At 53.3% G+C, this 24,884-nt stretch overlaps 1 protein-coding gene and 1 long non-coding RNA gene across 5 annotated transcripts in view; one reads left to right on the forward strand and one right to left on the reverse strand.

Moving 5' to 3' along the window:
• The window catches only part of LOC138923794 (uncharacterized), a 28,076-nt gene extending 21,085 nt beyond the window's left edge, over nucleotides 1–6,991 (reverse strand). Inside the window, exon 1 of the long non-coding RNA XR_011437918.1 lies at nucleotides 6,908–6,991. This is a non-coding gene — a long non-coding RNA (uncharacterized lncRNA). The remainder of the gene's footprint in view (nucleotides 1–6,907) is intronic.
• MINDY4 (MINDY lysine 48 deubiquitinase 4) overlaps nucleotides 1–24,884 on the forward strand; it is a 113,789-nt gene that overhangs the window by 58,229 nt on the left and 30,676 nt on the right. For all 4 annotated transcript variants that reach the window (XM_001500529.5, XM_070264768.1, XM_014739157.3 and 1 more), the window contains exons 7-13: nucleotides 1,432–1,538; nucleotides 4,025–4,141; nucleotides 5,412–5,500; nucleotides 14,565–14,666; nucleotides 16,355–16,418; nucleotides 17,470–17,535; nucleotides 23,887–23,954. In XM_001500529.5, the coding sequence (XP_001500579.2) occupies nucleotides 1,432–1,538; nucleotides 4,025–4,141; nucleotides 5,412–5,500; nucleotides 14,565–14,666; nucleotides 16,355–16,418; nucleotides 17,470–17,535; nucleotides 23,887–23,954 (613 nt within the window). The remainder of the gene's footprint in view (nucleotides 1–1,431; nucleotides 1,539–4,024; nucleotides 4,142–5,411; nucleotides 5,501–14,564; nucleotides 14,667–16,354; nucleotides 16,419–17,469; nucleotides 17,536–23,886; nucleotides 23,955–24,884) is intronic.

Raw genomic sequence — 24,884 nt, forward strand, 5'->3', positions numbered from 1 at the left:
ACTTTCTCTACCCAACACCATGCTTTTAAGACCCATGCATGTTGCTGGGTGAACATCTGGTCTTTATTTCAAGGTATATTTTTAAGGCCCTGGTCACAGGGTGGTTTTTTCAGAGGCCCTGACTAAGAAAGGTTCTCTTTTAAATTCAGGTTCTCAATTAAATTCCAGACTTACTTTTAAATTATTTCCAGCCTGGAGGTAGAATCTGCCTCCTTTTCAGTGGACTCAGCCTCTAGGAGTCGGCCTCGTGCTGTGCCTGCTCCTCTCCCAGGGGAGAAGAGGAGGCTGTAGAATAAGATATAAGACACATGTCCTGGGGACGTTGGCCTTTGGACACCATCTCCAGAAGATGTGGGGCAGGGATAGTGACATTTCTATAGGCCCCGATACACAGAATTGTGGGAAAGCATGTTGATTTCTACAGAGTGTGGCATGCTTTTTAAATAATCATTTAGTCTTGGGAAAGTGGGAAACAGAGACTCTCTGGAGACCGGCCTGCTCAGCTTTGTGAGCATAATTGCTCTCGGTTGTTTTCACTTGGGTCCTTTGTCTGACTGTTTTGGGAAATGCTGTGGCAGTGGGTGTAACGGTGAGAGGGAGCCTTGGCCGGCTGGGAAGACACAGGCTGGTGCTGCCTAGAGTCGTGCTCGGCCCCTCTCTGGACCTCAGCCGCCCCAGCTGTGAGAGGACAATATCCGGAATGACACTTAGTGACCCTCTGGCTGGAGGTCCGGGGAGGTCTGGCTGGCAGGATGGCAGAGCGATTAGGAGTCGGCCTGGGTTTGTATCCTGTCACTGCCACTTCCCTTCTGCGTGACTTTAGGCCAGTCACTTAACTTCTCTTAAGCCTCAGTTTCCTCAACTGTAAACGAGAGTAATGGTAAGTGCTCCCCAGTGGGGCTGTTAGGGGGATAAAACACAGATGGTTAATAAATGAAAGCCACAATAGTGATAATCTATTATTATTGCAATTTTATCAGAAATAGTGGCGTTTTCTTTTCTCCTTCTGCCCTCTTCATGTTTGTACCCTCAGGAGGACGGATTTGCACGTCCTGCCCACCTTTTGTAAGAAATCTGTCTGAGGGAGGCTTTTCTGGGCCTGACTCAATGGCTTAGGCCCTGGGCATTTGTTTCACTGCAGGTTTACAAGCAGAACTTTCTAGTGGACCAATAGCCAAGTCCCACTCGCCAGCATCCTTGTGGTGTGGACCAGCGTGGGGCTGCGACAAGAAGCAAGGGGTTTCTTGCTCTGCCCTTTTTCCTTCTGATGAAGGCCTGGGAGCCCCAAAGGGGAGAGAGGTGGATGGTGGGGAGCCCTCTTTTCATTCACACCACCTCCAAAGTCAGCGGAGTCCTCGGTGTTAAATGACTTCATATTTTATTCTCTGTGAGTCGTAACGAGGAGCTCACACGACCATGGTTTTCTTTCAGAGGATGTGGAGGATGAACTGGTAAGGGAAGAAGTCCTCCTGTCTCCAGTCCCATGCCTGCTCAAGCTGCAGACAGTGTCAAAGCCAATCGACCTCTCAGTGGCAAAGGTAGGTGTCAAGTTACAAGTTGCTATATCTTGATTTGAATTGGTGTGGATGAGGTGATTTTGATCTTTCTGGTCCCATCCATCTCGTTATAATCTCTGGGTCATGGTTAAAATGGAAATTTGGGTGTGGTGTAGAAGAAAACCTTAACTGAGAGTCAGGAAAACGGGGACCTAGTCCTGGCCACTCCCCTTCCCTGTCCGAGACAAAAGGTGAGGATATGACCTCCTCCCATTCCAACATTCCAGCATCTAGTTCTTCTTTTGGCCCAGAGCCACTTCACCACATCTGCAATGGGCAACTCCAGAATTGTGATGACAAAGGGACAATTGTCCTCCTTAGACTGGCTCTGCTCCTGCTAGTCTCCTAAGCTGGGCTCAGGCTGGGTTGCAGTGAGGGAAGGACGGGGAAGCATTAACAATTCTTTAGCACCATCTGGGTTCCCTCCAAGGGCCTCCTGGAGGGACTTGAGGTCGCAGGACTCAGGGAGCAGGTTCCTGGCCTCAGCAGCCTCCTCTGCAGGGATGTCCTGGATTCCTCACCATCCTCAGCTGCCAGATGGCCTCACCTCTCCCCGTGGCCAGTGGTTCCTATGGGATGGAATGCTGCTCCCGCTGTCCTCCACTGGCTTTTCGGCCAGGATTCAAGAGGAAAAAATAAAACTCCTGGGGACACAACTGACCCCCTTCTCTTCCTACTTACCAAGTATTTACTCAGCACACAGATAAAAAAAGCCAAAGATTTTTCTGGAGGTTTTCTCCCTCCCCATTCCTCCCCTCCCTTTCCTTTCCTTCTTTTGAAACCACAGGGGGTCAGACACATTTAAGTGGCCCCAAACCCAGGAGTAGGTGCTCTGGCTATCTGTAGCCACAGGGCTTGGATTCTTTGCACTGGGTACTCACATTGTGGGAAGGGTCCTTAGAGGCGCCTAGAGACCACCCAGTGGTAGCATCCCTAAAAGCAGTGGAAAACCTGAGGCCCACACAGAGGAAAGGAGGGCCCAGGCCTCAGAGCATCCTCGGCAAGTGGAACCCAGGTTTCCAGGCTCATGACCCTCTGACCTGAAGACTATTCTGTGCCTGGCTGGGAGCTGTCATCCTGTTGTTAAGAGAGCAGACATGGGCATCAGCCAGAAGACTCAAGTCTCCCTATAGTTTCTAGGCTCTCAGCAAACTCAGTTCACATACGTGGATGGTTGTACTTGGCACAAGAGGAACCAAGCCCTGACAGGTGCATTCACCCCCCCATCTCTCCTGTGTGCCACCAGCTTACATTTGATGACACGTAGACACATGCCTCTGTCACAGAGATTCTCCTTGTACTTAATGAAAAGAAAAAAAGAGCTGATTCTAGAGGGAAATAATCTGAGTCTGTAAGAAAGATCTGGCTAGGAGAGGGAGTCTGGGGAGGTGGCAACAGAATCCACGTGTTGGCCCTTCAGAGACCCTGGGATGTAAAATCATGGTGGAGAGAGAAGGTAGCCGGCATGGGGAGGGGGCATCCAGGGAGAGGTTCTGCCTTCCTGTCCGAGGCCCAAGGGGTGGTCAGTGGGGAGGTGTTGGCACGTTCTGGGGCTCTGGTGGGGTGGGGCTTTAGTTGATGAGAGATGAACAGTGAGCTGAATATCAGCCAGAAGTTTAGAGAATAAGCTGTGAGAAAACGGAGGGGCTGCCTTTAGAGGTGGTGGAACCCCTTCACTGGATGGTTGGGGTGTTCAAGCTGAGTTTGTGGGGGGACCACTAGTGGGTGATGTCATGAGGAGATTCTTCCTTGTAGTAAGAGATTATACTAGAGCAGGGTTGGCAAACTTCTTCTGTAAAAGGCCAGGTAGTGTATTTTGGCTTTCTTTCAACCGTTCAGCTCTGCCATTGTAATGAAAAGCAAACATAGACAATATGTAAACAAATGGGCATTGCTGTGTTTCAATAAAACTTTATTTGCAAAACAAGTGGGGGGCCGGATTTGGCCTGTGGCTCACAGCTTGCTAAGCTTATCCTAGAGCATCAATTCTCAAACTTGGCTGCATATTGGAATCACCTGGGGAGCATTTAAAACTACAGATACCAGAGCCTGATGCCCAGGGGTTCTGATTTCATTGGCCTGGCATGTGGTCTGAGCATCAGGATTGTTAGGAGCTCCATAGATTATTCTAACTAAGGTGCAGTCAAGAACCTCCAAGATCCCTTATAAAACTAAAATTTTGTGTTTCAAAAATTTAGATTCCTCTAAGGAACCTAAAAAAATCCTTGTCTGAGTCAGCACAGGCTAGTTGGGTTTACAGATGTTCCAGAGGTAAGACCCTCAGGGTCGATTTTACTCTTTCCTCAGTTATGAGAAGAATGGGTTTGCAAAATAAACAGAAAATAGATGACCCTCTGAAAAACATTCTGTCGTGCTAGAATTCAAGACCAGCTCCTGTGGGAATATATACACCGAGCAGTATATTGTTTGCTTTTAAAACAACCAATAAAACTCTCTCGTTTTGACAGGACCTAAAGACCCTTCTGTTTGGTTCCAGCTTTTGCTGTTTCAATGAAGAATGGAAACTTCAGAGTTTTTCCTTTAGTGACGCAGCCTCGTTAAAGTATGGCATTGTTCAGAACAAGGTAGGTGGCTTTTACATTTCCCAAGGGACCTTTGTGTGGGGAGCCCATCATGAATAGGAGTGGGGCGTCCCCCAGCCTGGTAAATCCTGTTCGCATTACCTGGGCTGTCCAGCGCTGGCCAGCCCGATGTTTGCTGAATTGTCGCCAAGTGCAGGAACTCCGCGTGTGGCCGGCGGAGCAAGAGCTGGGGCACGCAACCCCTACTGTGAGTGGTGCATGGTGCTGGAATCCTCTCTTAGAGGGAGCAGGAGGCCTTGCATCTGGTGAGGGGCACCAGAGAGGGTTCTTAGGCTGAGGATTGAGAAATGCACTGAGGACTGAGAAATTTTGCAGGTAGAGCTAGAGAAAGGACACTTGAGGCAGGTGACAGCATGAACAAAGGGGAGGCCAAGGTATCAAGCATGAGGAGCAGCAGGAGGAGGTGTGACATAGGACAGGGAAATCTAGATGGATCGTGGCGGGATTTGAACATGGTTATACACATTTCCTAAGATGTACACTTTAAGGGCCAGAAGACACTCTAAATCCTGCGGCTCAACTGGGTTCATGTTTCAAGCCCCAGGGGCCTCCCGCTGCCCCACACTGCCTGAGGAAGAACCCCAGGACCACCAGCTCTGTCCCTGGAATGGCCAAGCTCAGCACGTCCCTTGCACCCCCCATTCAAGGGCACCCGTGGCCCACTGCTTGGACAGGTCCTTGTACTTGTTGATGCCTACAGGGATGAGCTTCTCAAGGAGCCTTGTCACTCCAGTGTGGGAGGGGACAAAGACCACCTAATGGGTGCTGAGGCAGACAGCAAGCTGGGCAGAAGGTTGCTCACATCAGTGGAGGCTGCCAAAGGGCTCGCTTCTAGCTGAGACCGTTGGGGGAGGCTTCCTGAAGGAGGAGGCCTTCAGGATGGGCCTTGAAGGCTGGGTAGACAGTTGACATCCTCAGCCTGTGGACATAGAGACATTTCCCTGGAAACCGGTGGTGGTGTCCATGGCATCACACCTTCACAAATGACTGGATGTGAAGAGTTGCTTTCCTGCCATCAGATATTGCAGGCTCGCTCCTTCCTCCAGCGATGGGCACCGGGGCCTTTGTCGCCCCCTCTATGTGACTCAGGGTCGGCGCTCCATAGAATAGTTGCCACGTCGGAGACCCCTGTTGGAGAGGCTCGGCGGGCCCCTGTGCTCTGTACCCTATGGTCGGTGGCTGGTTCTGGAGGAACAGACAGCTCTGCCCTGGGTCTGTTCTCACTGGCACTAATGCACGTCCTTCTTTGCAGGGGGGTCCCTGTGGGGTTCTGGCAGCTGTCCAAGGCTGTGTCCTACAGAAACTCCTGTTTGAAGGAGATAGCAGAGCTGACTATGCGAGGTAAGTTAACGCTCATTCTGGCAATATCTTCTTTTCCCAAGGCTTCTCCGCAGTGTCCAGAAAAAACAAGCAAGGAAGCGTGTGTGTTCCCTGATATTTCCCGTCTTCTGGAAAGGGAAATGGCGCCTGGCTAACAGGGCCGGTACTGACCAGTTGAAATGACCTGTGTGAATGTGTTTCCAAAAGCAGGGAGGGTGGTAAGTCCTGTGCCATGTGGTAAGAGGGTGCTGGAGTGGCATCGAAACTGAGGCCACCCCCCTCCTCAGAAGCTGAACACAACAGCTGCCCTAATCCCGTCCATACCCACGTCACCCTCCTGACCCTTTGACTGAGTCCAGGCCTCCTCTCCCTCCCCGTGTTACCTCACCTCTGCCAACAGCCATTACCACACATTCCAGCCAGCCCCACAGGGCATTGCTTCCACTCCCTCCGGCCATTTATTTTCCATCTCACACATGAAGTGTTTGCACATGGGCACCTCATTCGCATTCTCACTCACTCAACAGATATTTCTGGAATATCTGTGTGCAAGCACAAGTGATACGGAGAGAAATAGATGCATTCTCTATCCTGCATAACGGTCTATGAGGTTGAGGGATGGATAAAAAACCATAATTCCACACCACTGTTGTGCTGAGATAGAAGGATTGGCAGGGTGCTGGCTGGGGTCAGGCCAGCACAGCCAATTTCAGGAGGCAGCCTTCTTACCCTCCCTGCCCGCCCAGTTACTAGCTTGTACTGCATTGTCCTCGGAGCTACAGAACTTCTGGCACTTGTCGTTTTTTTAAAAGTTGAAATGTAACTTACATACAGAAAAGTGCACAACTCAAAAACGTGTACAGCTCATATGTGTTCTGCTCAAGGAATCACACACCCGGGAACACATCACCCAGGTCAAGAAAGAATATATTTCCAGCACCCTGGAAGAATCCTCTTGTCCAGTAGATACCTCCATTCTCCTCCTATAAGTTGTAATTAAATGGATTCTAAAACCGCAGCTTAGTTTTGCCAGTTCCTGAACTTTAATTAAAGGGACTTGCTCTTTGACATGGGCATTTCAGTGTCCCCCTCCTTTTTTTTAAGCTTAGGTGTAGTAAAGACGAGGCTCATTCCCCATTTATTCATGTTCAGATTCCCGGGAGAGACCCTGGTCCCCACACATCCAGCCAAGCTCGGTACAAATGAAACACATTTTGCCAGCGTAAAGGATTTTGCCTTCGACAAGGTCTAAGTAAGGTAGCTTTTCATGCTTGGCATTTTATAATTTATCTAATAATATAATTTGTCTAATTTCTTGACAAAGTAATAGTCAAGGTGTTTCCTCTCAAGCCAAAGATGCTGACCAGAAGCGCGGCATCACCGTAACCAGAGGCACAGCGACATAACATTTCCACAGCGTGATCTCACCTTGCCCTTGCTCTTCTTGCTGCCCCGCCGGCTCCATCCATTGCTGCTCCTGTCTGTGCAGGACCATCCCCCACCACCCGCTCTGGAAGGCCAGCCCAGCAAAGTGCTGAGAGGTTTGGGTTTACGTCATGGGCGGAGACCTTGCCATCGACTCTCCCGGAGAGGCCAGCACAGTGCTCCATTTCAGGAACACTCCTGACTGGGTGGAACTCGCTAAGTGAGGGACCTCTGGCTGCCCTCAAAGGCTGCCCGGACTCCGAGCACACATACACCCAGCTGCCTGCCTTCCCTGCTTGCAGGGAAAAGGAGCAGGCAGGAAGTGCTTAGCAGGTGCTTGACAGGGAATAGCAGGCTTGAGACAGCTGTGGCCTTGCCTTCATGGCACCTACGATTCAACACGAGAGCCAGACAAATAGACAGGAGCTTAGAGGGGTTGTGCAGGATGCTAAGGGTTCACCTGACCTGAAGAGGGTTGGGCAGGCTTCCTCGAGGAGTAGCATTTTAATCTCACTGAGATCTGGAGGATAAATAGGACTCCTGATTCCCCTGTACACACATCCTTGTGCAAGCTTGTTCCTCCCTCAGTTTCCTCCTTCCCAGCAGATCCCTCAAACTCCTTCCTGGGCCCACTAGGCCCTGGGTGCTGGCTCCTCACTGTGCAGAGGCCATGACTTTAGGGAGGCCTTACCTGACCTCCCCACTGGAGACAAACCCGGGCCTGCTTCAAGGCCTCCCCACCGGTTGGTGCCCTTGTTCATCAGCGTTGTTACCTGTCACTGTCTGCCCCCACCCGTCCCCTGAGAACACCAGCACCATGGAACAGGGGCTTTCCTGGGCTGCCTGGTTCAGAGCCCGTCCCTGGCATCCAGCCCACAGAAGAGGCCCTCAGAATTTTTGTGGCGTGAACGCATGGACAAATACATTAGTTATCCAGTCTAACGGAGGGGAGGGGAATGAACGGCATTCCAGTAAGGAGAACAGTGTGTGCAGAGGCCCAAGGTCAGCGAGAACAGGGCCAGGAGAGGAGTAGACAGTTGCCTGGGGTGGCCAGGGCAGAGTTTGGAGGGACAGGGTGAGACCGGGGCTGGGAGATGGGTCAGCTAGGCTGCCAGAGGGGCCTCGGGCCCGGCCGCCTGCTCAGGGCAAGCCTTGGCCTTGGCCCTCGTGGGAGAGGGCTCATAACTCATTTCAGCCCTGTGCCCCTTCAGAGCTGCTTTTGAACTTGGACTTTGGACTTCTTGGGGGAAGTTGTGGATCATTTCCCAACAGTCAAGACAGGGCGTTTTAAGTTGGTTCCAGGAAGGGCTATTTCTGCCTGGGGCACAGGGCAGACTTGGTTCCTTGTCACCCATCCAACACCTGGACTAAGGGATGTGAGAGGCCTGGATCCCCAGGCACATCCCTGGGGGAGAGCTCTGCTCTCCACACCAGAGAGAGGAGCCAGGGCTTGGCAGGCAGAAGGCCAGGCACGTTGGGGGCTAAGGCAGGCTCTGAGTAGAAAGGAATCTGTGCCGGCTGTGGGAAGTGAGGTTCTCAGCCACCTCTCGCTGCCTGCCAGTCAGCCACTGGCCAGGCACTGACTTGGGCCCAGTTTATATTGACATGTGTCTATCTAAGCATCAACTAGATGGAGAGTTCTGCCAAAGCTCTCCTGGGGGGGAGGGGAGGAGGGAATGCAGCCTTGGTTCCAGGCTCCCCGTCAACTGGGACCCTGAGAGAGGAGTTGGGGCCAGCCTGGATTAAAGGCCCTTGGAGGCTGGCCTCATGAGACTGGGCTGGGTTCTGGGGGCAGTGGTGGGGTGGGAAGAGGGAGAAGAGGGGAGAAGTAGCTGCTGGGGATTCTGTGTAGGGATATACCTGTGGGAAGGAGCCCCACTCTGGGGGGAAAGCTGCCTGGCAGGACCAGAGGAGGTCTGTGCCAAATAGCTGGGAGAGGTTGGCCTGCTGGCCACAGCCCCCTCCTCCAGGAAGCATGGAAGGATTCATGCTGCAAAAGAGTGACCTCACCTTTCTTTGGAGGCCCACAACTGTGGGTGGTCCTTGTAAATCCCTCTCCTCTTGCACACCCACCCCCTGCTGCCCCAGGCCCTGCACACAGAGCGGCTTTCCATGCAGGCTGAGCATAGTGGGCCAGCTCACTTCTCCAAAAGACTGTAGAGCAGGCCTGAGAGTGCGCATTCTTCATACTCCTCAGAGAAGGAAGAGAGGACCACTTGGCTCAGTGACCTGGGCTCTCTTGTCCAGCCAGGGCTACTGAAAATGCCCCAGGGGACTTAGGAAGAGGTGGCTCTGAGGGGCACAAGCTGGAGGTGGTTCCAGTGGTGATGGGCCATGAGCAAGGGGCACCAGATGCCTCCATGCCCCTCCCATCCTGTGTCTCCTCCTCCTACTTCCCTTATCCTGGCTTTGGGGGTCATGAGCCTGCCTTGGGGACTGAGGGGCGAGTAGGGTGGGAGGGGAGAGCCCTCCTGGGTTCAGGCTAGGACTTGCCTCAAGCAAAGACCAGTGGAGTCCAGAGCTCAGAGCTGTTAGCAGAGGAGGAAACAAGAGCCAGTCTGGGTTGCTGCTTTGCTGAGGTGAGGCCCAGCAGGTCAGAGGCCACAGAGAGTCGTCCTTGCCAGGTGGGCATTGGGGTAGCCTATAAGTGCCCTGTGCTGAGGCTGAGGGTGGGGGAGTGCCTGGCTCTGCACTCCTTAGCTCGTCGCGGGGCAGGAGGTGCTGAAGACAGTGCTGGACCACGTCAGAGACCCCGATTGCAGTGCGGGGGAGCAGTGCCTTACTTCCTCCATTTGTGGGTCTTGGTCCTGCCTAAGTCTGACTCAGTGAGGAAATGCACACAAGTCCTTTGTAAATCGTCGAGGGCTGTGCAAGCGGGTAAGACCATAGAAGTCTCCTGCAGTGGTACATATGGGGAAATTGAGGCTCACAGAGGGAAAGATGCTTGCCCAGGGTCACACCTGGCATCCGTGGCAGAGCAAAGCCTGGTACCTGATGCCATGTTGGTCACACATTGCTGCTGTGCCCTAGAGGAGACCCTGAGCAATGGGAGAGCCAGAGAGGCCAGAAGGGCCGGCGCTGGCAGGCAGAGTGTCATGGGTTTGAAAGACCCAAGTGCTGCACACCCAGACAGACTCTCAGTGACCAAGGTGTGGCTTGGTATTTTACGAAGGGCTTCTGGGGAGAACCTTCCTTTTTTTCCTACTTTGGAAGAAATCAACACAGAAGAGTACAGAGACTAACACAGCAAACACCTGGGGACCCACTGCTTCCCGTGAGCCAACGGGACACTGCCATCTTGGCAGGACTGCTCAGTCGTCAATTGACTGAGTTGTTGATGTTTTTGCACGGGCCGTGTGTACTGAGTTGGGTTTGAGCCTCAGTACTCCCTTTTGACTCTATAATTCCAGGATTTCAGAAATGATCCAGTTTAAAACAACAAAAAAAAAACCGAGTAGGCAACCTCCTGTTCTCTTCAGGAACACCGCAATGGCCTGGCATGCCACAGCTCGGCAGCTGTTGTCCTCCGGGCCCTCGCAGGCCTCCAGGACCTGTGGGCCTCCCTACGTTGGGTCTGTAGGCCTGGGTGCTGGGGGCTCCCTCCTCACTCTCTCCCTGGACCGATGGGGAAGTGGTTCCGTGAAAGCGGCATGGAGGGTGTGATGCGCCCTCCAGGGAAGTCATGCTGAAATAAAAGCTTCTTGGCAGGGGGCTGTTTTTTCTGTAGGACTGTCTGGCTTCATTAAGACTCATTCCATCAGGCCGGCAGCCGGCCTCTCCTCATCGGGAACGACAGAGCCGGGAAGGAGGACTCAGTGATTTTCCACTTGAGGCTCTTCTTATGGGAAGAGACGACGAGCCTCATTCCCCTGCAGACCTCCAGCGAGCCAGAGACAAAGGCTGTCTTCTCACCTCCACTTCCCTTCTGAAATTGGGGGATTCAAGGCCCAGAGATGGAGGGGCACTTGCCCAAGCTTTCTCTGGACAACAGTAACAGAGCCAGGCTTGGAACCCAGGTCCAGTGTTCCTCAGGCCAGCCTTCTGTCCACCCCTCTCCAACGGCTTTTGATCCTGAGAGGGAGCCGACAGGATGGACTAACCGACCTCCATTCATTGTCCAGCTTTCCTCTGAATTTTCTATAAATTCCAACTCGTGGGCATGTCAGAGTGGACAGGTGAGGCTGTTTTGAGATAATTAGGGTAGAAACATCTCTTTAACCTGAAAGACTTGGGTAATTTAGGCAAACACAGGATATATTGCTTCCGCGTGCCCACTGCCATCCCTAGGCAGCCTGCACTTCTGCGAGGAGCTAGACTCCTAAAGAAACTTCTCTTGGTTTAAGAGCCTGGCCAAGTGCTAGAGTCATGGTAGGAGTTTGATAAATGTGGTCTGACTGATCAAGGCGGCGCAGGACCATCTTGGTCACCGAGGTGTGGCTAGTAAAAGCAGACACTGAGTTGTCTGGTGAAGGTGGAGTCTGGGGGATTCACACAGCAGCCCTTCCTCTTGGCTGCACGAGCGCTCAGCCCTGTCTACCCTGGGGCTGGTTAAATGGCAGAATGGCAGGACTGGAATGGTGCTGAGGAGCATCTGGCCCAGCGCCCGCATTTACAGGTGGGGAGGTGAAGGCCAGTGAGGGCAAGGGGCTTCCCCAGGCCTGTGACCTAGGCCTTACCTCTGCGTTGTCTGAAAAGTTGTATCTCAAAAGAGCATGCAGAGAAGCCCCAGGGAAGGGTGGAGAGACTGGCAGAGTTACTAAATGGAAACCAGTGAAAAGAATGTAGACTGTGGACCTGGGCTGTGGACCTTACACACATCATCTTAGTTTGTGTAGAAACCCGGAGGTTCAGGGGTCTGTATTAGAGCCCGTGAGATGAGGAAGCCAGGGCCCTTGGTCGTGTTGCATGGTGCCGGAAAGATAAGCTTGAAGGCAGAGGGATGCTTGTTCCTAGAGCCAAGAGCTCCAGGCGGTTCCACCTCTCCAAGTTCTCCTTCCTCCCTTAATCCTGTTTTAATTTTTCCAGTTTTTACTAACTGTGACCTTGGGTGAATCATTGAGTCTCTGTGCCTCAGTTTCCCCATTTTAAAAGGGGACAATAATAGTACCTCCTTCATAGGGTGGTTTTAACAGTTAATGAAATGATGCATGTGAAGTGCTTCTCATGGTGCCTGGCACATGGTGAGTACCCAGGATATGTCAGCTTTTAAAGTCTTACTTGTCGCTACGCTGAGAAGCTTTCCATCGAGCATTACCGGCTTCCGTCAGTTAGTGTAGAACGCAGTGAGTGTTTGAAAGGTGGCCTCTTAGTTCCACGTCTGGAGGTTTTCCAGCATAGGTGTTCTAGGCAGAGTGTACAATCCAGGCATAATTTTGTACAACCCCTACCCATGGTAAGGGTCTTAACTGGGGAGTACCCAGCTCACATCTGTGTTGTAGGCACAGTCCTTGGTGAGTATGTGCAATGAGGGTTAGAGAGAGGGACCAGATGGAGCGGAAGCACCTGTCAGGCACTGGCCGTAACAGCTCAGCAGAGGAGCAGGGCACCCAGGTCCCAGAGAGGGGCAGGAAGGGGGTGGGTGTGGGTACTCAGGAGGTGGGATGCGATTGACAGGACATGGTGGTCATCTGGAAGGGATGGAAACGGGGTGTGGGGATGATGGAGTTCACGTTCCTGGGTTCTGAGTCCAAAGAGAGAAACACTCAATGCTTTCTCTTTTGTCTGACAAGCCCTGCTTTCCTGGCCCCCTAGTCCTCGGCCTGTCCTCTTCTGAAACCCAGTTTCCTCACCTTTGTTTTCATAGTTGGCGGTGACCCGGGCCAGTGCTCCCACAGCGCGGGAGGCTCGGTTTGGTGATGGCATGGTAACCGTCTCCTCGAGGAGCATGGAAGGCTTCCCGCGGCTGCAGAAGTACCCGGCAGCCTGCCGTGTTGTGGTTCCAGGGGTCGAGTGCTTGTTGTTGTCTCATTGGGTTGGAAGGAATCCCTGGTGCCAGGCCCTTGCTGTCACTTTCACATCAGATGTTGGGGTTCACCTTCCCGTCGCCGCAGCCCAAGTGGGACCCTGACGTTTCCATGAAGACAGTAGTAATAGGTCCCCTTTATTGAACATTCACCATGTGCCAGGCGCTGGGCTGTGGGCCTTACAAACATCGTCTCGTTTAAAGCTCCCAACATTATGAAGGAGGTAGTATTGTCATTGCCAGCTTATGGATGGGGAAACTGAGGGACCGCTGTGTCACGTCGCCTCCCATTTTAAAGTCATTGGACCACAAGAGCCTGGGTGCAGACCGCCGGCTCTGTGTCCCAGGCCACCCAGGCACTTGGTGGTGACCGCATGCTGCCTACCACGGTGACCTGTGTCCTGATCTCCTGGTTCCCATTTTCCTACCCTGAAGAGGAGGGGCAAAACTCCAGTTTTCTTTCTCCGCCTCCGCAGCTCAGCTTGGTGATTGGAAACATGGAAACTCCTCTCTGTATTCCTTTGAGCCCCAGCAGGGTCTTCATCAAGGCCTTTTTGTTTCTTAGGAAGGGAAACACTCTGCCTGCTTTTGTGTGAATTTAGAAAAATTTCAGAGGAGAAGGCCAGAAGTTCAGCTCTAAGGGGCCCTGGGAATGTGAAACTGAAAGAAGCCTGTTTGCCAGTTGCCTCTTCTCTCTCGTTCACTTCACGCCCCAGGGGCCTCTCTGTTACCGTTTTTATCGAAAGAGATCTCTCTGCCATTTTTGACACCGCTGACTGCCCGTCCTTAGAGCCCTTTTGCTCCTAAATCTGTGGACCGGCACTGTCCCCCAGTTCTGCCTCTTCCTGCCTTCCTCCACCTCCCCCATACGCTGGAGTTCTCCGGGGCTCCGTCCTTGGCCGCCCCCTCTCCCTTTCTCATCTTCTCTCTGGGAAATCTTAGCCTCTCAGAGTGCCAACTCCTCACATGCTGGTGGCTAGTAAACCTATACTCAGCCCTGACAGCTCTCCTGGGGCTTCGGTGTGTCCTACAGCTTCTCCTGGGGGTCCCAGTGCACCCCCAGCTGCCTGCCCCAGTTCTCCTCCCCACCCTGTCTTCCTCATTTTAGTTGGCCGTACCACCATGAGCCCACCCGGAGGTCATCCTGAATCCTTCCTCTCCCGCACCCCCACGCCCTGTATCTAGGTAACCAGGCTGCTTTCCCCTCCCACCTGTGGTCTCATTTCCTACCGGCTGGTGGGAGTGAAGGGCACCTTCTTGCAGGAGCCATTGTCTCTGGGGGCCCAGACGTGGGACTGGCCGAGCCCGGGGCAGGGCAGTGGCGTGCCTCTGCCTGGGATGACTTTCTCTCTTTGGGATGGCAGCAGTGTTGAAGCACGTCGGCTTGGCCCCCTGGGCTCTGTCAGAACGCCGGGCCCTGTCTGACGCACGCCTCAGGCCCGGCCAAGCCTCCGGAGTCCCCTTTGCTCCCTGTGGGGTTTCCTGGTCTGCTCCTCCTCCAGCCCCGCCCAAACCCTCCCTCCAGGCTCTTCCTTGGGTTCTCCTGTGAGGAGACCGCTCCTCCCACACGCTGCTGGAGTCCCAGGCCACAGGGGCCCCTCTGGGTGGCAGAGGAAGGGACAGCTGTCTGCTGCAGGGCTGCGGCATCCCTGGCTGGTGTCCCCATAGACGTAAACACATTCCCTTTTTTCTCCCCAGGCAGCTGCAGCCTTCAAACGCCCACAGGACCCACTGCCTCACCCTGGCCATTGCGGACATTGTGTGGCGGGCTGGGGGCCACGAGAGAGCCGTGGTCACACTGTAAGTGCTTCTGAGGGCTGTGTGCTGCCGCTCAACCGCGGGCTGGCAGAGCTGCAGGCAAGCTGGCTATGTGCTTTCCTGTCCTGGGACATCGGGGTTAGGGACCACATCTGTGTGTCCTCTCAGACCCCTGCCCTGGGCCCTGTGCTGGGACGAGCCCAGAGAGTCAGCCTGCTGTGGTGGGCAGCCCTGCACTGGGAGAGGGCTCAGGCCCTCCACACAGCTCTGTGCTCGTCTCGGGATGGGGTTAGATTTGCCCTGCCTCCTCCTTGGGGAACTCAGGGACGTCACCTGCCCCAGAAAACCTCTGGCCCGGGAAGCCTGCTCTCCTCAGTATTTCTCTGATCCGGAGGCCTCCGAAACAGCCTCTCAGTTGACTTGGTCACCCCGCCAATCTATACTGCTCTCCCCAGTCCCCAGAGCATGTTCCCGTTTGCTCTGTCACATGGATCCCCGTTCCAGTGAGGAGGAGACCCAGAGGGGTGAGCGGCTGGTGGTGGAGGGGGCTTTTCCCTGCTGCCTCTGTCCTACCCCAGACGGAGGATGCCATCCTTGTAGTCCACACGGATGGTTTGCCCGCTCTTCAGCCTGACCCTTCAGAATGGAAGCATCACTTCGTCCCAGCCATGTGGCTAAGCTTTAGTAAAGGGGGTGCTTTTGGGGCCAAGGGCCACACTCTGGTGGGCACAGTGGTCAGTAGAGCACAGTGCTTAAGAGAATGGAGTCTAGAGGGTGACTTCAACACCACTGCTTATTGGGCGTGTGACCTTGGACAATTGACTCAACCTCTCTGCGCCTCATCTGCTTACTCATCTGGAAAATGGGGATGATGATTACTTAATCGGGTGATTATGAGAATTAAATGAGTCTATAAATAAAATGGTACATAATAAATGATAATATTATCTATCAGTTTAAATCACTTATCCATATAAATAAATGATAGATGATAAGTGTGAGGCACCTAGGACAATGTCTGACACATACTGAGTATCATGTGGATGTTGGGCGTTATCATCATTATTGTTATTGTTCCTATTGGCTGCTTGTCCTTGGGACCGGTGTTCCAGTTAACTTACTGACTCCAGCCATTAGGATCTACAGGGCAGCCCTGAGAGCACATGGGGCAAAACTTCAGTTTCTCCCTGTTTTACAGACCAGGAAACAGAAACCCAGAGAGAGGCAGTGGCTGTTCCCAGGCTACACAGCGGGCTAATGGCACCATGGGCCCCAAACCCAACCCCCACTTGTGGTCCATGCCTCACTGGGCTGCACACTGAGGGTGCTGTGTGAACAGATGCTGACGAGGTGGGGAGCCTCAGAGAGGACGGAGGCCGGGGTTCCTCACATGCCAGACAACAAAGGGCGAGTCAGCATTCCTCAGTCTGGGAATCCTGTTGGCTGTGGGTGAGAGGCAGGCTCCCGACTGCAGGACTTGGGTCTCACTGTCTTGGGCCCTCCGTCTGCTGCCCTCCATTCCTTTTTTCCCCTCCTGTTAGTGGAGTTCTGTAGACCCAGCCTAGAGGGTGAGTTCAAAGTGGGTAAAAACAAGAAACCCTTGGCCACTTCCTTTCCTCGGGAGCCACCTTTGATTTGTCCTCCCTGAACGGCGCATGTGGTTTCGCCCTGGCTCGAGGGCATGTCTTCTCTTCCTGCAGAGGCCTCATGCATCTCCCTTTCCTTTTTAGGGCTTCAGGAGCACAGCAGTTCAGTCCAACAGGGAAATACAAAGCAGATGGAGTCTTAGAAACAGTACGGCTTTCTGGAAAATTATCACGCAACCTTGGCTTTGTTGGGGAACGGTCTCCTTTCATATAAGTAAATCCTTCCTCAGCTGGGATGGGCCAGCCCTAACTGCATCCCAGACCAGCAGTGCCCTCCACCTGGGGCAGGGCGGGGGTGGGGGGTGAAGGGGCTGTTGCCAGAACTGGCTTTATGGCCAAAAGGCTGATGGATGCCCTGTCACGTCGAGGTTGTACAGAGCCTGAAGTTCCCCCTGTGGTCCATACATAAAGCCTTTTGGCTCAACCCCAGCCTTCTCTGTGTCCCTCTTTGTATGTCTTCAGCATCCTCTCTGGGATTGTTTTGAGAGGGTGGTGGGGGGTGGTCTGGAGGGGAGAGGATGTTAGAAGGTAGAGAAGAGCTTTGATAGGATAGAGCACCAGCCACAAAGCTAAACCTCAGACAGATGAAGAAAGGGGGAATAAATGAGAGATGTGCGCAAACACAGAAACAGCGACATTTTCCATAAATTAGCCTCCTCTTCACTTCATTTTTGTTTTACCTAGGTTGTTTCATTTGACCTAGGTTTGGGCACGCGAGGCCCTGGGATCCTAATGAAGGGTCTCACTCCATTGGATGTTTTCTCTAAATGTGTTTTTTCCTGACCCACCTGAGAAAGTGAAGTAGCCTCGTAACCACTGCTTCCCACTGAACTCAGGATGCTGCCTGCTGGGCTTGGAACTGGCCTGGCGATGGCGGTTTGGATGGGATACCCGCCCCGTACCCCTTGCTCCCCCCACTCCAGGGGCTTCTCAGATAGCCTAACTCACGCACGGTGCTGGCTCCTTGGCTTTAGTCCCATGATGACTCCAATCCTGGGGCCTCTAAAGGTAGGCCCAGTGCTGCCACAGGACAGACTTAACCCCAGAGACCCCAACAGGGTCCTGAGGTCGCCGCTCTGCAGGGACATTCCTAAGTGGGATTTTGTATCTGCTGAAACCAGGGCCGCGGAAGCTGAGCCAGGACAGGGCACCGCCCACAGGACTTGGGCTGTTCACCTTGTGTGTTTGTGTCTTCCCAGCTCATACTCCATAGTTTGACCTGCTATGAGGAGCTGGTGACTTTTCTTCAACAGAGCATCCATCAGGTATGAACAGTGATCTATTTTGTGGGATGTGCATTGGTAAGCCTTCTACTTTCTTTGTGGAAGAGATGCTGGTGAACGGGAGTTGTCCCCCCCACATCCCCTTCTGGTGGGGTGAGGGGTGGAGAGGCTGGGAAGGAGCTGGTGCTGGCCCTGGGTGCCATGGCCGAGGGCAGCGGGGTGATTTAGGCTGGAGAAGAGTGGGCTTGGGGAGCAAGGGATCCAGTCTCTGCCATCGCATCCTTGAGGGCCGGCCATGACTACAAGGCAAAGGGTGCTGCCACAGTGGGGGCTGGGAAAGCAGGGCTGGGCTGGAGCGGGGCCTGGTGAAGGGACGCAGCCATCAGCCTGTGGATTGAGAGCTTTCTCTCTGTCCCAGGGGAAGCAGCCCCTCTGGAAGTAAAGAACCCTTCGCCGGTGAGGGGTCCAGCACCAACTGGAGAGGGGACTAGAATCTCGATTCCTGGGCTGGGTTGGAGGTCTGAGCACCACTGATGGAGACCTCGTTTGGTGTCCCAGGAGGCAGGGCAGGCCAGGTGGGGCCTCTGGAGCACCGTGTCTGCTGGAGGAGAGCTGTGCATCCCCTCCTGGCTGTGAGATGGGGCGGAATGCGCTGGGGCCTGGGAACAGCCCCATCAAAGGGCCGAGGGAACTCAGGGTAGGGCTGCAGCCTCGCTGGCTTTGCAGAGGAGGGAGTTGAATGCTTCCGGGGTAAAGAACACAGTCTCTGGAGCCATGGGCCTTGGTTTGCTTCTATGTTACACCCCTGAGGAGCTCTGTGACCTTGGGCAACTTACTTAATCCCTTTGTGCCTCAGTTTCCTCACCTGTGAAATGCGAGTGATAATAAAGGCCCACCTCAGAGTGCTGTGCCGAGGGCCTGGCGCCATGTGCCCTGCTCCATGTTCTCAGTGATTGCTCACTGTTGTGGTGGAAACCGTGGCCACCATCGTCATCATTATTTCGGGCAACCATGAGATGGGTTGCTTGTAGACTGGGAATGAGAGGGAAGCATTAGAGAGAGAGGGTGCAGCGTGAGCCGAGGCCATGAGACTGATGGCCTCTGGAGTCCCCGGCTACAGGGCTGACAGTTCGTCTGTGTGTCAGGGGTGCAGGCAAGCAGAGGGCCGAGCCCGTCTCTCTCCATGTGCCGGCATGCATGCTCTCGTGCCTCCTCTTGGCCTTCCTTTCGGCCTTCTGGGCCGTGGGGACTTTGAGGCCTCAGGAGGGCGTTAGATGATTTGGTGGTGAGCCTGGAGGGTGAGAGAACTTGCCGGATGTGGGACCAGGCCTGACACTCCTGCTCTCAGAAGACCCTCCCCCGCACAATTCCCCGAGGACTGCGGGAGGTCCCGGCCCTGACAGCAGGCATGCTGTCGTGTTGGAAGACAGGGCCTACCCTGAGACCCCGGGAGGCAGGTGTGTGGTCACTGGGGTGCTGATCCCCCAGACCTGGGGCCTCAGGGTGGACTCAGCCCAAGGAGAGGCCCAGCGCCTGGCCTGGATGCCCAACGTAGGATGCTGCCTTCTGCTCTGGCTGCTCTGCTGGCCTGTCTGGGAGGTGTGTGGGAGGGCTCTGGTGTCAGAGAGGGGCCAGGCCAAGGTGTCCTGGGGAGCGGGCTGCTGAGCAGGGGCCCGGGGACCTCCTCTGGCCTATTTCTTGGTCACCTGTGGCCTCAGGTAGGTCACTGGGCCTCAGTTGCCTCATCTGGAAAATGGAGGATGGAGCAGTTATCTAAGTACTTCTAACCCTTTACAGTCTAACCGTGGTTCTTAAAAAGAAACTTAAACACATGGGAAAGAATGTTTTCCAAACTAAGTACCAGCCTTTCTAAATACGCAGAGAGGACCCTACAATTAAATCCACCCAGAGAGCTGTGAGAATACAACAGCGCATCTGAGAGACGAGCAAAGCCTGATAGCGTCCATGAGTGCCATCTGACCAGGAGGTGGGGACTGGGGGGCACCTGTGTTCCCACATCAGGGGAAGCAGAGCGTGGAGCCACCGAGGCCGGGAGAGGGAAGTGCCCTGGGAGGTTTCTAGGGGGCAAAGGAGGGGCCCGCGGTGATTCTCAGAGGCCCCAGATTCTGAGGCTGCATCACTGCCCACTCATGGCCCCAAGGTGGCCCCTCTGCGCAAAGGCCTTGTGTATCCTGTCTGTCAGATGGGGACTCCATCCTCCGGGCCTGTACCCCCAGGGTTTTGGTGGAGCCCAAGCAAGATAGAGACCGTGAAAGAGGTCAAGGGTGGAGCCTCCACCAGGGGAAGCAGCCGCTTTCCTTCTGTCCTGCCTCTGGGCTCAGAGCAGGTCCCCGCCTACCCGACTTTAGTCCCTGGGTACAAGCAGTCAATATCCGGCCCGCCTCCTTCTGGAAGGCCATGTTTTCCCCCTGCAGTTTAATTTATGTTTTTGCTGGAAGGCATTGAGCTGCCTCAGCACTGCTCTTACCAAATCCATTTTTCATGGCCTGGGCCTAAGTGGGGCTCCTCGTGCCAGGCCTGGAAATGAACACCGAACTTCTCTGCCCAGAATAAATAGACTCCTCGCGGTGTTTTCATTACCGCTCACCCTCTGGGCGAGGTGTCTGGAGGGCCCCCTGCCCCGCGAGCTGGGGTGCCCCTGCCCCTGCCTCCGATTGGAGGTCCTTCGTGGACTGAGGTCTCTCCAGGGCCCCAGCCGCACCGGAGAATGGCCCCTTCTTCCCAAGCGGCACCAGACATTTTTCCAGACCCTAACGATGGTTTCCTGCCCAGTTGTCTGCTTGAGCTCGCCTTTCAATGCAGGCGCCTTGCCCTGTGGCCTCCCATGTCTTGGCAGCTTGAATCTGATGAAATAATTTTAATAAATGTTTTTTAAAACAAAATGGAATATTGGTGCCATTCAGTTGTGTTCCTGCAAGGGCCAGGGCTCCTTCCCTCTCGTCTGCAGTCACAACTAACCAGACCACGTGCAGGGGCATATCCAGGGCCCGCAGTGAGACCCCCTTGAAGGTGCTCCAAGGACTGGAAATGCTGGTCCAAGCAGTAACAAGAATTCTCCACATTGACAGAGAGAGTTAGAGCTTACTCATGTAAGAGCTCGTGTCCCTTATTTCATTGCAGTCCTGCAAGTGGGTATGCATTGCAGGCACGGCAGAGGGGAGGCAGACCTCGAAACTGCCTGGCTGCCCCACGACAGGGCCCAAGTCCATGGCAGAAGCAGGTAGGCATTCCAGAAGGGGAAACTGAGACTAAGAGAGATTTGTGACTTCCCTAAGGCGACATGCAAGTCCGTGACTTCCCCAAGGTGAGATGAAAGTCCAGAAGAGGAAGCTGAGACTAAGAGAGCTTTGCCACTCCCTAGGGTGACATGCAGGTGTGTAGTGGAGCTGTGACAAGGGTGCTGGTGGCTCAGGTCCTCCTGGGCCAATGTCCCCCTGTGCAGGGACATCAGCATTACTCTTTGCAGTTATCAGAGCACTTCTACAGACATGGAGCCCATGAAATATGCAAAGTAGGTATTCATTAACCTTGTTTTACAAATGGGGAAACTGAGGACCACAGAAGTGAAGTGCCTAGCCTGAGATCACAGAATTAAGCTAAGGTTGATGGAAGCTTGTGGTTGATTCATTCATTCCATTTCTACTTCCAAAAAAAGATTTGAAGTTGCTTACAAAAAATGACATAGCTCAGGGCTCTTCTGTGTTCAACCATAGTAAACTTGCCCTCGCTTGCCTCTGGGCCTTTGCACATGCCTTTTGTCTTATCTGCAATAGTGTTCCTTTCTCTTCTGATTCCTCCATGTCCCTTGGGTTTCTATTTAGACACCACTTCCTCCAGAAAGCCTTTCATGATACCCCTTCCTCCCTATACCCCAAGTCTGTTGAAGGCCCTTCTTGTGTGTTTCCCATCAGAGCAGAGCTTCCTCACCCTTTTCAAGGTGCTTATTGTTCTTTCTTCACTGAGTTACTCCCCGTGAAGGCGGATCCATGTCCACCTTGTTCACAAGTATAGCCTTAGCAAGGAGCATCCTCTTGGCACAGAAATTTCACTCAGTAATTTTTTTTTTGAGTGACTGACTAATTGAATTACTGGATGAAAATAATTTTGAGGAAAAGAAAAGATAATTTTATCAGAAGCTTGAGCTGAAATAGTTACCACAGTTGAATACTGTATTTGGTCTCTGAGCTTCCCGGCAGCCACGGCAAACATGGAAACATGATAAGTTATATTATTCTCATTGTTCTAGGAAAGTGAGCTTTTTTTTCCTGGTTTTATGCACAAAAAGAAACTGATCACACATAAGGAACATGGGCTATTTTTTTTAATTGAGTTAATGATAGGTTACAATCTTGTGAAATTTCAGTTGTACATTAATGTTTGTCAGTCATGTTGTAGGTGCACCACTTCACCCTTTGTGCCCACCCCCCACCCCACCTTTCCCCTGGTATCCACTAAACTGTTCTTAGTCCATAATTTTAAATTCCTCATATGAGTGGAGTCATACACAGATTATCCTTCTCTAACTGGCTTATTTCACTTAACATAATTCCCTCAAGGTCCATCCATGTTACTGCAAATGGAATGATTTTGTTCTGTTTTACAGCTGAGTAGTATTCCATTGTATATATATACCACATCTTCTTTATCCATTCATCTGTTGCTGGGCACTTAGGTTGCTTCCACGTCTTGGCTATTGTAAATAATGCTCCAATGAACATTGGGGTGCATAGGACTTTTGGGATTGCTGACTTCAAGCTCTTTGGATAAATACCCAGTAGTGGGATGGCTGGATCGTATGGTAGTTCTATTTTTAATTTTTTGAGGAATCTCCATACTGTTTTCCATAGTGGCTGCACCAGTTTGCATTCCCACCAGCAGTGTACGAGGGTTCCTTTTTCTCCGCAACCTCTCCAACATTTGTTACTATTAGTTTTCGATATTTTTGTCATTCTAATGGGTGTAAGGTGATATCTCAGTGTAGTTTTGATTTGCATTTCCCTGATGATCAGCGATGATGAGCATCTTTTCATGTGCCTATTGGCCATCTGTATATCTTCTTTGGAGAAATGTCTGTTCATGTCTCCTGCCCATTTTTTGATTGGGTTGTTTGATGTTTTGTTGTTGAGTTGCGAGAGTTCTTTATATATTATGGATATTAAGCCTTTGTCAGATATATGACTTGCAAATATTTTTTCAACATGGGCTATTTTAATAGGCAGCATCCTTAACAGCAGTTCGCAAGAAGTGGTATCATCTCCAAAAAGGGATGAGTAAGGTCTTCACACTGATTTGCAGTTGGGGGATGGCATTTCTCCAGGGAGTGAAAGTGACATAGTCCATCCCACTAGGCTGTGGCCTGCTGGGCTCGCTGAACAGGTAGGCGGTGAGGAGCCAGCATACTGACAGCTAACACGGGTGCTGGGCCCTGTTCTAAGGGCTGTACAAGGATGCTCTCACTTAATCTTCACAACAACCTGAGGAGGGTAGGTGGGTCCTATTATTATTGTCCTTGTTTGACAGATGAGAAGACTGGGGACAGAGAAGTTAAGAAATGTCCCTGTGGGAGTGGTAGAGCCAGGACTTAAACCCAGGCAGCCAGGCTCCAGGCTCTGGGCTCCACACTGGGGTCTGGACCAGGGGGAGACGAGCGAGGTGCTCGCCTTGGGCGCAAAATTCAAGGGGCGTATGGAAAACCTCAGTAATCAGCATAAATAATAGTTTAATGCAATATTTAAAAAGTATCCATCCAAAAAAATCCATGATGGATAAAATATGAAAAATTTTAAAGAGACAGGATCTGCCCTTGCTCACCTCACTATGCCCTCCGACCCGACTGTGCTCCAAACCTGCTCTCTGGGCTCTCAGCACAGCACAGTTCCTCAAAGGAAGGAATGTGCAATCAGGAGGAGCCCCAGGAATCCCACTGGGCCTCTTACCAGCTGGGGGACCTCGGGCCAGTCGCTCAACTTCTGAGCCCCAGGGCCTTTGCATGGCAGAGGGCAGCAATAAGTGCTTCTCCTGTGAGCCTGTGAGAGTTTTAGTGGGATGATGTGCACGAGACACTTGCACTTGAAAGGCACCTGCCCTGCCTGCTGCTGTGAGCTTCCAGGACTCAGCAGTCGCGTGCGTGCCCCTTGGTGGGCACTGTGTCTGCTCCCAGGGTCACTCAGGCTGGTGTGCTCCCCATCCTTTAGAGCATCTGGTTGGTGAGACCTGCATGGGGTCTGCCATTGGGGCCACCTGCCATCCTCTGGGACCCGGCTGGAGGCAGCTGGCTCAGGGTCAGGCTGCTCCCTAGGGTGTGGCCTGCGAGGAGGGGAGAGGAGCGGGGAGCAGACCTGATGGGGGCTCACTCCCTTCTCCTCTTCCCAGTTTGAAGCGGGCCCCCACGGATGCGTCCTGCTCACCGTGTCGGCCATTCTGTCCAGGTCCACGGAGCTGTGAGTATCTTCCTCCCTCGACTCCTGGGGCTCGGCCTGTCTGTCTGCTTCGCTGCCGCCTCCCCAGAGCCCCGGGCAGGGCTTGGCGCCTGGTGGGTGCATAGTGAGCGTGGTTGAAAGGATGAATGAAGCAGCGGAGTAGGGGATGGTCGGTTGGCTGGTGGGGGAGACACGTTACATTCTGCCTACACCCTACCTTCTCCTCGGTCTCCTCACGTGTGCTGGGGCATGGGTGGCGGGGGGTGATCTGAGAGACACCCACCCACAGAGAACTCTTCTTCCCCATCCTGGGTGCCGCAGCACCCCCGTGGGACTGCAGTGTGTGCATCGTTGAGTACACTGTGGGCTCCCCCGGGCATGTGTGGGGATGCACAGCTAAGGCTGAGGCCTGGGGAATGACTGAGGGCCCCCATGAACTCAGGGAAGGGGGATTCACTGTAGGCCAAAGCAGTCCCACAGGCTGCAAAGTTCTGGTGTAGGGCCAGCCCAGAGGAGATGAGTGGCGGGGAGGCCTGGGGTCTTGGAGGCAAGGGGAGCGGGGAGGACGTGCCCTCCCCCCACACCCCTTGCCCCTGGGCTGCCTGAGGGCTGGAGTTCCTCCATCACACTCGCTCGCTTGTTCCCTTGGAGGTTTCCTGCCTCTTACTGTATGTGTCACCTGGGCATTATGTCTCCAGAGAGGGTAGCATATTAATAGCACATTAATAGTTTGGTAAAGTAGATCCATTGCCCATCCATTGCAGGCAGAGAGCAGACCCCAGAGGGTGTGGGGACCTGGGGAATGAATTTCCACATTGGAGGTTGGGAACCAGTCTAAGCCGGTGGCCCCGGGAAGTCGGGAGGTGGTACACCCAGGCTGGGCAGGCCCTGGGAGACGGGAACTCTTGCTCCCCACAGCTAGGCCTGGGCCTGGCCCTGTCCATGTCTCCC

Source organism: Equus caballus, chromosome 4 (assembly GCF_041296265.1).
Source record: "Equus caballus isolate H_3958 breed thoroughbred chromosome 4, TB-T2T, whole genome shotgun sequence".
NCBI lineage: Eukaryota > Metazoa > Chordata > Mammalia > Perissodactyla > Equidae > Equus > Equus caballus.